The sequence below is a fragment of the Choristoneura fumiferana genome, chromosome 9 (assembly GCF_025370935.1).
Source record: "Choristoneura fumiferana chromosome 9, NRCan_CFum_1, whole genome shotgun sequence".
In the NCBI taxonomy this organism is placed as follows: Eukaryota; Metazoa; Arthropoda; class Insecta; order Lepidoptera; family Tortricidae; genus Choristoneura; species Choristoneura fumiferana.
The window spans coordinates 5615718-5627878 of NC_133480.1; the positions used below are offsets into that span (position 1 = coordinate 5615718).

General features: G+C 40.5%; 1 protein-coding gene across 1 annotated transcript in view; it reads right to left on the reverse strand.

The window, feature by feature from the left end:
* Positions 1 to 12161, reverse strand: part of Pi4KIIIalpha (phosphatidylinositol 4-kinase III alpha) — a gene marked incomplete in the record, with an annotated part of 92318 nt that overhangs the window by 17051 nt on the left and 63106 nt on the right. Inside the window, 10 exon segments of the mRNA XM_074092027.1 lie at positions 5 to 79; positions 1232 to 1364; positions 2286 to 2486; positions 2916 to 3132; positions 4169 to 4360; positions 5186 to 5290; positions 6065 to 6202; positions 6481 to 6682; positions 8630 to 8731; positions 9134 to 9407. Coding sequence (XP_073948128.1) covers positions 5 to 79; positions 1232 to 1364; positions 2286 to 2486; positions 2916 to 3132; positions 4169 to 4360; positions 5186 to 5290; positions 6065 to 6202; positions 6481 to 6682; positions 8630 to 8731; positions 9134 to 9407 — 1639 coding nt within the window.

A 12161-nucleotide genomic window follows, 5' to 3' on the forward strand; every position in this document is an offset into this window, starting at 1 on the left:
TTACTTAAACCTGACTCCAACAGCTTCCACATGTCTGTTGATGTGATCTCTGACATCTCCTACAGTCATCGGCAACGATCTAAAATAAATACAATGCATGTAATAAAGATATGTTCTCATGGGTCAACTTTTTAGTGTACCTTGTTGCCATGGTAACGTCTCCTGAGTTACTTATTAAAAGTATGATTTTATGGGGTACAAATCCACTAAAAGTTAAGACCTGTGACAGTTTTAAGGCAAAACGGTATTTGACTATTTTGTATGTTTTATAAATTAAAACTACACAAAGCCTGTTATCGAATAGAAAAACATTTTTTAAGCTACCTTTACAAATAACAAAGTTATAAAGGTTTGAAATTCAAGATTAGACAGAGAAAGACATACTGGCATGTGACGTCACACAACAGTACCGCCATACTTGCTGCATAGAGAAAAGCGTTTGAGAAAGAGACAGGTATATAGATTATTCAAAAAATCACTATAAATCCAATTTTCAACCGATTTAAATTTTCTCTTCGCTAAACACTATCTGTATATCTATATTTTTATAATAATATTAAGATATGGCAAAATCAGAAGTTGTCAAATACCGTATTTCTTCATGGCTTATCTCCTAAGCATGCTATTATAGTATAACATTGCAAACATGTTTCTAACAAAGTGTAGCACTGACATATATCTAAGTTAAGGGACAGTATAAAGTACACTAAATAGTTGATTGGCCCTAATACTGCTGAGTTCACAAAGCAATATAACAGGAGTTGCCTTTAGCTAATCTTTGCTGATCTTTATGTATGTAAAAAGCTTTTATCTACACCCTTATAGTAAATCCTCAATTATGCGTTCAAAAACCATAGGTAATGACCAGCATTACGACATTGGGTTCTATTATGAACACGGCTGTATCGTAATGAGACGACCACGTGCAGCAGCAGGTCGTCGCGCGCGCAGCGGGCGCAGCTCGTGGGGCAGACATACCTACCTAGTTCTCGTTAATGCAGGTCATTCTCAATGGTTCTTGAAAACATGACAGAGGATTTAATATATGGATATATATAAAATATTGTATGCAACTGTACGTAATTAGGCCTTAAAACACTCATGTGACCCTATTATGAAACTCGGCTACGGCTCGTTTCATAAACCCACACTCGTGTTTTAAGGACCCGTATTACGATACAGTTGCATAAAATACTATTAAAACACTTTCCCAATTACATTACAAGCTTACCTATGCAGCATGCTGGCTAGCATCTCAACTTTCTCGTGGCTGTTGTATTTGGCGGTCTCAGCGAGCTCGCAGAAGTATCGCACCCAAACCGCGTGCGGCGCGACGAAGGGCGGTCGAGGCTCGAGCTTTGAACCTAGGGAGAGTTACGTTTTGGTAAAAAAAAAAACAGAAACTCTTTTTGGCTGACTGTACTTTTTTCTAACTGTATTTGTATAATCATCCAACTTACATCAGTACTATCATAATATCAGCCGTAAGACATCCAATGTTGGACATAGGCCTCCCCCATACATCTGACCACTGGAAGTGTGTCGAATTCGAGTTTTCAAATCTGACCCTAACATAATAACAGAATTACTTCAGTACCATATTTTTTTTTAGTGCAAGAATCTATCGGAAAAATTGCAGCCGTTTGCTGGTCTTTTCAGTCTCACAGACCATTATTACGCCGTACCTTAACAACCAGCGCATTGGTCTTCAACCCAAAACACCATACAGCAGTAGAGTATTTACTCCAAGTGTTTTAGTTCTCCGGTCTTCTCAGAACACCATCCTAAAACAGTAGCTTCCGAAGTTCCTACTTTATAGGCAGCCAGCGGGCTGGTCTCTTCCGGCTGGTTCGCGAACAGTCCCATGCGGCGGTCGGCTGTGCACTGCCACGCCGCGAATATCTCCTCAAGCAGCCGCAGCTCTAACTCTAGCCGCGCCGTCGTCAGCCGTAACCGTGTCTTTAGATGAAGGTATCTTTTGGGACTACGTTGTTTTTTGAAACTAGTGACTTCAGTCTTGTTGAAGAATAGTCTGTTGTATGAGTTGTAGCAGCAGGTTTTGTCATCTTTGTATCTGAATGCACATGAGTGAGAATACCGCGTTTGTTAAGCAGCTAATCAACTGGTGCTTTCAGTCTCACAGAAGACCATTATTACGCCGTACCTTAACAGCCAGCGCATTGGTCAACCCAAAACACCATACAGCAGTAGAGTATTTACTCCAAGTGTTTCAATTCTTCGGTCTCCTCAGAACACCATCCTAAAACAGTAGCTACCGAAGTTACCTTCATAGGCAGCCAGCGGACTGGTCTCTTCCGGCTGGTTCGCGAACAGCCCCATGCGGCGGTCGGCTGTGCACTGCCACGCCGCGAATATCTCCTGCAGCAGCCGCAGCTCTAACTCCGGCCGCGCTGTAGTCAGCCACTGCCAGCATTCCACCGCCGTCGTCACAGCGTCTTCAGTGAAGATCTCCACTTGGGACCATGCTGGAAAAGAGACGGTGGAGGAGTGATGGTCGAATACAAAAAACTTTGGTAGCTTTGAGGGTTTCAACTACGGCTTCAGAAGCAGGGTGATGTGTGATTAAATCGATTCATTGACCGATTCGATCAAACATTGATAAATGTCAAAGCCGAAGCCGAAGGAAGTCGTGGTGGCCTAGAACCTCTCAAGCAAAGGGCCGCGGGTCCGAGTTCAGGAACCCTGCACAAACATGTGAAGCAAATCAATGGTGTGTGATGGTCGCAATCCACACTGGGCCCTCGTGTGAGAGGGGGCTTGTAATCTGCAGTGGGACGTTCATAGGAACAGATGGATGAATCAATGAAGAGTATATGCACGAGTTAAAGGTGCCTTTGTCAACATTCTCTCTAAGATGGTCTGGAATACAGTATACAGATATCTCTTTCACTCACCCACAGAGTGTAGGAGGGCGCGAGCAGTGGACGTAGACGCTTCATGCGAGCCGTGATGCCGCGCGTGCACAAGCAGCGCCGTGGCACGCCACAGCGCGGCCCGGTGCGCCGTCTCGCTCCCACTGGCGCACGCGTCCTTCAGCGCGGTGTGGAGGCGAGCGCCGACGCGCCATAAGGCGGCCTCACCGCCGCCTTCCGCGTGGACACCTCCGGCCACCTGGGAAACATTCACGCCTTAAGCAGGGCTCAACGTACAGTTCAAAAAAACCGGCCAAGAGCGTGTCAGATACGCCCAAGATAGGGTTCCGTAGCTATTACGAAAAAATCAAGTAACATTTTTCTAAGGATTTCGTATTGTGTACGGAATCTTCCAAGTTTAGGTATATTTATTTTATACCTTACGCTGCTACTTACTCTTAAACTACGAATAATTCTCAAGCAATCTTAGCCGTTATAATTTTCCTTACTTACTATCATCCTGTTTTTTCAAATTTTTCTACCCAACAGTCTAGATTTTAGAGGGGGGCTCGTTTTTTAACGAAAATGTGCACTTTAAAGTTGAATATTTGAATATTTCGCAATCAGATCACTGAATCGAAAAATCGTGTTAGCAACCCCCCGATGATTTTAAAAGACTTATCCAATGACACCCACACTATAGGGTTAGACGAGAAAAAAAAAACACTCCCACTTCACGTCTATGGGAGCTACCCTAAAATTTTGCTTTAGCTAGAAGCGGCCAGCATCCATCGTGAATAATAATAGTACATTGTGTCTTAAGGGCGGTAAATAAGGAATTACGAACGAGAGTCTATTAATGAGTCGATGTTCGTAATTCTAGTACCGCCCGTGCGACCATACATTGTTTTTCATCACATTTGCGAGTAAAATTGTATATTTGTAAAAGAACAACTAATATTCTTTCATAAATTGCCGATACCGCTGACTGCGCTTTTGGCAGCGCCGGATTCCCGCCGTGTGTTTTACAATACAATACAATACAACCCGCGGCTTTGACCAAGTGATCCGCCTACCTCGTTAGTGGACGTCCTAGGCTGCGCTTGCCGATCAACGGTCTCCATTCGAAAACTTTTCAGCCCCAACGGCAGTCTGTTCTCTGTGCTATATGGCCTGCCCATTGCAACTTCAACGAGCTAATTCGTTTGGTTTGTCAGTGACCCTCGTTTTTCTACGTATCTCTTCATTTCTGAGTCGATCCCGTACAGAAAGCCCGAACATAGCTCCTTCCTTACCTCACCAGCAAACCGGCTCCGTTGCGATACGACCGCTAGTAACGCAGCGGAGTCCTGGGTCACACACGGCGGACGTTTGTCGAGCGCCGCCCGCGGCAACGGAGCGGACATTCGGTTGAGACCCGCGGCGCCCAGGAGGGCGCCAGTTGCGAGCGCCAAGCCCACGTGGTGCCAGAGCGTGGAGTTTGGCACCTGTAACGTAAATTTTATTTTCTCCAATATGCTTCGTAATTTCCGCCTAACTGTCGCAAACATAGTGCACGAAGTTCTTCCTTATAGACTGCCACAAATAAACACTGTATCACTCACACAAAATGTATGAAATTCCATTAGCATAGAAACTTATTTTCTGTTCCGTAGCCATACAGTTTATACTTTGAAAATTTACGTTTTGACTGCGGTAAGTCAATCTAAACAGCCTGACGATCAAATACCTTCTACCTTTTTTCGTCTAAGATTTAATTTAGGAAGAAACAGCGTCTTTAAAAATGTCTCGAACAGTCACTGTTTTTTTTTTGATATTTCGAGATCAAGCACAATGAATGAAACTGAAAAACATTTCACGGAAGTTTTATATTTATATATGTGAAACATAATAATTATTATTATGCTACCGACGCGCTTCGCGCGGGTATAGCTTTTCGGAAATGGAGCTGAAAAATGTGAGAGTTCCTTTGTTTAGAGACCTTTTCTGTTGATAATTGTACCCGTGTGAAGCCGGTCGCTAGTTAGTAATAAGGGTAATCCACTGTTTATATGTTGAGTAAACTTCTGTTGAGATCGTAATGCAATCCTTTAGTTCTACTGAATACAATGCTATGTGTAATAAGTAGTGTTTGAGTATGTGTATTTGTGTGCGTGTGTGTGTAAGTGGTCAGTATGTAGTGATAGTGTTTGCCTGTTCTTGTATCGATATTCAAACAACGCAATCCATACTAAATTTCAAGTCAATCCGATCAAAATTGAAAGAAGAAGTTTTCGAAAACGTCAATTAAAATTGAAATGTCTGATAAGTACCTGATTAAGATATTCCTGGAGATGCGAGCGCGTGGACTGCGGCGCCCATTTCATGGCTTCTTGAACTATACCGTGGCAGCGATCGGCGAAATCTTTCACGATACCCTAAAAGATTCATATGATATGCATTAAGTAATAACAAGAAGAAAAAAAAATCATTTTTGTACATCTTTGTTTTTTGTGCTGGTCTCTTTTTCTGGTTTTTCTGTGCATCCATGTCTCAGTTTGTATTTACGATATGGTTTCACGGGATACCCGTAAAAGTAACAAATTTGGAGTTGAAAAAAAAAAATACAAAAAGGTTCCAAAAAATCAATCATAATTTGATTGCTTAGTAGCGACATCTTTTGTCTGGGTGAGCGGTTAGTTCCGAAGGAATGTGACGTCTGTCGACGCAACATAGATGTCGCTAGTGCTGCTGCTCAAGTAGCATAGTAGAAATAGGCAACCTGAGATATGTATGTACATAGGAAAAATTCGTGTCTAGTTTCCTGTCCAGCAGCGGTGTATGGGTTATAGCACGCAGCACGGAATACTGAGGATCTGGGTTCGATTCCCAGTGCTGGTCTCTTTTTTTGGTTTTTCTGTGTATCCATATCTCAGTTTGTATTTACGATATGGTTTCACGGGATACCCGTAAAAGTAACAAATTTGGAGTTGAAATAAAAAATACAAAAAGACTCCAAAAAAACAGTCATCATTTTTGTACAGTCATCTGCACCAATATCTGACACAACAAAGCTTGCATAACTGATACTGCCCTATTTCTAGGGCCGGTAGGACGTGTCAGATATTTTTGCACGCTCCGCTGTAGCAGTGGTACAGTCGGTGCCCTAACTAAGTATGAATAACAGTTTGTAAAAGCAACTGTAAACTCACTTCTCTGCCTTCCAAGGTGTCTTGCAGCTGCAAAGTGAAGTCCGTGCCGGGTACTTTGAGTAACGGCGTCTCCTGATTCGCATCCAGTTCAAGACTGAAGCTTAACACTTGCAGGATGTCCAGCATTGACCAGAGCACCTGTATATAAATCATAATTACTAAGTATTTAAACTCATCCAAAGTATCCCGAGTCCTTTTACCATTGCTATGGTCGCCCATCAATAGGGAATTTCACGTAAATATTATCAATGTGTTGTAAAAATAAGAGAAACCAGACTGCATTAAAAACTAAAAGGAAGAAAATAAGTCTAGTGAACTAGAACTCTGTGAAGCAGCTAATTTAAAGTTCAACAGTCGGGACCCATTACCAAGCATTTTTGAGCTGGTCACGATTTGTACGTCCGAGTGTAACTTACCCGACAGTTCCAAAGCAAATGCGGGAACCTGTCGACCAGACCAGCCAACCACTTGTCGGCTACTCGTCGGATCTGCTTATGTATGTGGTTGAAATTGACCAATAGGAACTGCGCATGGCTCTCAAGCTCCCTCTCCCGCGACTCGTCCTTCACTTTCTCAGACATCACGTCGAGAAACTTGAGGAACACTTTGTCGCCAACACTGAGGAACAAATGCTGTATTGAATATCGAGCATTAAAAAAATCACTATGTTAAGGACTCGAAGGATTTCCCTGCTTAGCGGAAAAGCTTAGATGTAAGTATCAACATTTGTTCTGAGCAGACATTTAAAGGACCACTAAAGTTGGTTCCAAAATTAGCTATACCACTTTTACAGATAAATATGTCATCAGACAGGAAAATAACAACAAACAAGTGAAAGGTTTTTATTGAACACCAACACATAGTAAGCAGTACACAAAAACAGGTATACTTATAGAGATATAGTGAAGGTAGGTAGTGTAACTCAGTGAAAACAACAAAAATGAGGAGTCGTTGCCTAATTCGAGCATTATACTTTAACAATGAGACAGTTATGATTGTGTATAAAGTGGTGCACGAACGAGAATAAACTTTTTTCTATTACAAAAAAATACAGTTCCATAGTTTAGTTCTTCATATTTTATTTAGTGTGAATAAAATTTAAATTGCAAAATAATGTTCTGCGAAACCAAATCACTGATATCCAGTATTGTTTAGAACATTGTAACGTAATCGTTACAGCGTTCCTCTTAGTTAACAATATTATGCTACGATCTCCATATTATGTACAAACTTAAAAATAACAATAAAACTAGACAAAATACTTAAAGCTAGGATCCTTAACTACGATAGAACAAATCAACATAAAGGCGATTTAGCTAATAAAATGCAGTAGGAGTTATACACGGAGGTTTAGCGCTGTCATTGTTTACGTCGGGGAGAGGGTCTCGCGCGGCTGAGAGAAGAGGTCACTCCTTTTTCGCACTGAACCGCAGACCGAACTAGACACTTCCAAATTTAATTGATGGTCACTATTTTTTAATCAACCTAAGTTTTAAACTTAGTAATCATAAAAAAGCCTTTGCTTTGTACATTTCTACATTAAAATAAAAAGTGAATTGTGTTTGCCCCGACTGGGTGAGTGTTGCAATTTATTACTAATATGAATCAGTAGATAGTTACTGTAATGCCTAATTTTACTTATTCTATCATGTGTTTGGCTTGCTTCATACAATTGTTATTACGTAGTAATTGTAGATAAGCTTTTGAGGGAATTAAATATCAAAGTTATTTTTAGTTGCATATTTATCTACCCACTTGTCAAAAAAATAAATATTATAATTGTGTTTTTAATATAATTATGAACTTAAAACGTTCAATAATATTAAACCCCAGCTACTTTTAATTTACTGTCACGAAATTGGAAATACTTGTATGAATAAATCACTTCAATTCCGCTTTTTAGTATGACATGACAAAGTACTTCTTACCATATCGAGCTGATTTTGTATGCTGCTGCAACATCATTGATCACTATTTAATGCTTTTGGTAGTCATCCTGCAAGTAGTGCTTTCATCTTCACCTCCCGCTGGATGTTGCAGTCAGTAACGTGAAATCAGACTTTTCACTAAATGGCCAAAACTGCATATTCCAGGGTTTTTGATACCAGCTGCGAAGATCGAGCGCCTTAACCCACTCCACCACATCTACTGACCCGCCAACGTTCCGGAACTACCCGTGACGTCACCGGACGCGCGCAACTACTCACCGCGCGCCGCACTACAGGGAAGTGGCTGTCCATAAGACGGTGTTAAGTGCTCACGGCTCATTCTTTTAATTGTAAAGTTTACTATATAGTGAATTTCTAAAACCCACACCCTGAGGTACTTCTGCCTATAATTTAGCGTTTGGCAAATAGATTGTATTCTACTTTGTTTAATTTAGATTATAATTGTAAAATCATTGCAATTGCTTTTATTTCTCTCCACTAAGTAGCCAAGCGTCACATATAATAAGCCTACATATTTACGAGCACTCAACATCACGTCAGCTTATATACGTCATACTCCTCTCAGATTTAGAGGGCTTGAATTTATGAGTATAGTAGTATAGTGAAATTAACTTACCTGGCAACGCATTGCCACATCATACTCTTGTCTTTTTGCAGAGCTATGTCGCTTAAGTACTCTATAATCGGCTGCAAACTCGGCTCGGGAGAGTTGCTTACCCTGAAACATATTTATTTAGTCAGCAGAACATTTTTATACTAAAGCCGTCAAGCATGCACGCGGTTCACCTGATGGTTACTGATTACTGCAGCCCATGGACACCGCACGTAGCATAATTAGCATATTGAATGAGCGAAGCAAAGTTTAACTCAATGAGAATTCTAATTACGTAGGTATGTGGCGTTACTGTTTGTCCCAGAACAAAAATCCAATATTATATCTTTTTGGTTGATAAAAATAAGATATTTGAGCACAGAAAATTCATTTTCTTCGACTACCTGCCTGTCAAATGTATCCCTATACAAACGTTTTAATTTATCTACACATACATGACCGGACTCCAACTGATCGTAGAGAACTCGCTTCGCTCGTAATCGTACCCACCTTTAAACTTCAACTTACCTCAAAGTCTCCAACCAATAAACGCTCAACAAATACATGCACGGCGCAAACGTCAACTTATTCACTATAACAGTGACATCTGGCGGATGGTCGAGTAAATTAAGAATCTGTGTCTTCAACTCTTGAAGCTCGTTCATGGACACGGAGTCATTTCTCACAGCTGATGTGTACTGGAGTTCGCGCAAATCGGAACGGAGTGAGGTCTGCGAGACTAGGTAGGGAGATTTTACGGCTATCTCTTTCACTCCGGCGTACCATTCTTGAGGCCAAAGACCTGTGGATGCGAATTCGTTTTGTAGGTTTTGTTCTGTTGCGATGTAACAGTGATTCTTTGACTAATAAGTAAAAAAAAGCGTAGCTAGTTTCACGGTTATATTTTTCATTATGAGATAAAAAAAATGATAGCTGTTAGTCGCCAGTACCACCATAACATAACGTTTATCTACCGAAAAAAAAAACGGTCAAAGAACCACTACTAAATACAAACATAGATGTTATTAATCAGTCTTTTATGATATTGAGTATGAGAAGGTCGAATTATGTAGTTTTTTACGTATTAGATGAATTCTAGGAAAGTGTTATCTTTTTTAATAAAACTCACTCAAGAAAGCATTCTACCAACATCCTACAAAACCAACATGACACAGCCAAGCCACTGCTTGTCAGTTTATCTGAAATTATTAACATTCACGGGGCATTCTCATTTTTTTTTCTTATTACGCAGTACTATCACGATGTCTTGAAGCCGCGATAACTTAAAATTACCCACAAAACCGTCACAAAACCAAGAAAATTCGGTTAACTATCCTATAATTGGCACATTAATTTGAACTCGGTTTTCAACAGACTTTTAGCCTTGCTACTTTCGATACGAAGAGACATGAAATGAATGTATGAGTGCCAATAATAGGGTAGTTAACGTAATAAAGACTTGTAGAATTAGAATTCTTTCACTAAAAAGAAATAAACTATGCGACAGATACAAAATTTACTAAAACTCATTAACGAAGCATGTTGAGGACAGGCAGCACTTTTCCAAATTTCGACGACATCGTTAGATCCGAGATTCCCGAAATAAACGAATATACAATAAATGCTCGTTTAAATGTAAGAAATATATTATTAAATGGCCAATTAAAAAGTTACATATTCTACAAGTCAGTGTGCATTTATTGATCTTATGATAATATAATTACTAAGCTATACAAATAAAATGCTAACACCGCACTATGTTTAACCTAGGAAGCACACGCCGAAATAATATACACACTACAAAACTTCGTCAAAACATATGTTTTTTTTTCAACTCACTCAATGTTGAACGTTTGAAAATATGGTGCTCTATGTTAGTGTGCGTCAAACGCAGTTTTAGATAAGCAGATTAAATATTTACTTTTTCACCTCACTAGCTCGAAAAGGCTTTCTTTATCCTTCGAAGTTTGCGTGGAAAAGTGCTTTTTCTCCTTATGATTGGTTATTTGGAGTCTTTTTGTATTTTTTATTTCAACTCCAAATTTGTTACTTTTACGGGTATCCCGTGAAACCATATCGAAAATACAAACTGAGACATGGATGCACAGAAAAACCAGAAAAAGAGACCAGCGCTGGGAATCGAACCCAGGTCCTCAGCAATCCGTGCTGCGTGCTTTAACCCCTACACCACCGCTGGACAGGAATTTAGACACGAATTTTTCCTACGCATACATATCTCAGGTTGCTTATTTCTACTACGCTACTTATGCAGCAGCACTAGCGACATCTATGTTTTTCGCTCTCAACGAGAGACGTCACATTCTATCGGAACCAACCGCTCACCCAGACAAGAGATGTCGCTACTAAGCAATCAAATTATGATTGGTTATTTGGAGTATGTATGCGTAGGAAAAATTCGTGTCTAAATTCCTGTCCAGCGGTGGTGTAGGGGTTAAAGCACGCAGCACGGATTGCTGAGGACCTGGGTTCGATTCCCAGCGCTGGTCTCTTTTTCTGGTTTTTCTGTGCATCCATGTCTCAGTTTGTATTTTCGATATGGTTTCACGGGATACCCGTAAAAGTAACAAATTTGGAGTTGAAATAAAAAATACAAAAAGACTCCAAATAACCAATCATAATTTGATTGCTTAGTAGCGACATCTCTTGTCTGGGTGAGCGGTTGGTTCCGATAGAATGTGACGTCTCTCGTTGAGAGCGAAAACATAGATGTCGCTAGTGCTGCTGCATAAGTAGCCGTAGTAGAAATAAGCAACCTGAGATATGTATGCGTAGGAAAATTCGTGTCTAAAATTCCTGTCCAGCGGTGGTGTAGGGGTTGTAGCACGCAGCACGGATTGCTGAGGACCTGGGTTCGATTCCCAGCGCTGGTCTCTTTTTCTGGTTTTTCTGTGCATCCATGTCTCAGTTTGTATTTTCGATATGGTTTCACGGGATACCCGTAAAAGTAACAAATTTGGAGTTGAAATAAAAAATACAAAAACTCCAAATAACCAATCATAATTTGATTGCTTAGTAGCGACATCTCTTGTCTGGGTGAGCGGTTGGTTCCGATAGAATGTGACGTCTCTCGTTGAGAGCGAAAAACATAGATGTCGCTAGTGCTGCTGCATAAGTAGCGTAGTAGAAATAAGCAACCTGAGATATGTATGCGTAGAGAAAATTCGTGTCTAAATTCCTGTCCAGCGGTGGTGTAGGGGTTAAAGCACGCAGCGGACGGATTGCTGAGGACCTGGGTTCGATTCCCAGCGCTGGTCTCTTTTTCTGGGTTTTCTGTGCATCCATGTCTCAGTTTGTATTTTCGATATGGTTTCACGGGATACCCGTAAAAGTAACAAATTTGGAGTTGAAATAAAAAATACAAAAAGACTCCAAATAACCAATCATTAATTTGATTGCTTAGTAGCGACATCTCTGTCTGGGTGAGCGGTGGTTCCGATAGAATGTGACGTCTCTCGTTGAGAGCGAAAAACATAGATGTCGCTAGTGCTGCTGCATAAGTAGCGTAGTAGAAATAAGCAACCTGAGATATGTATGC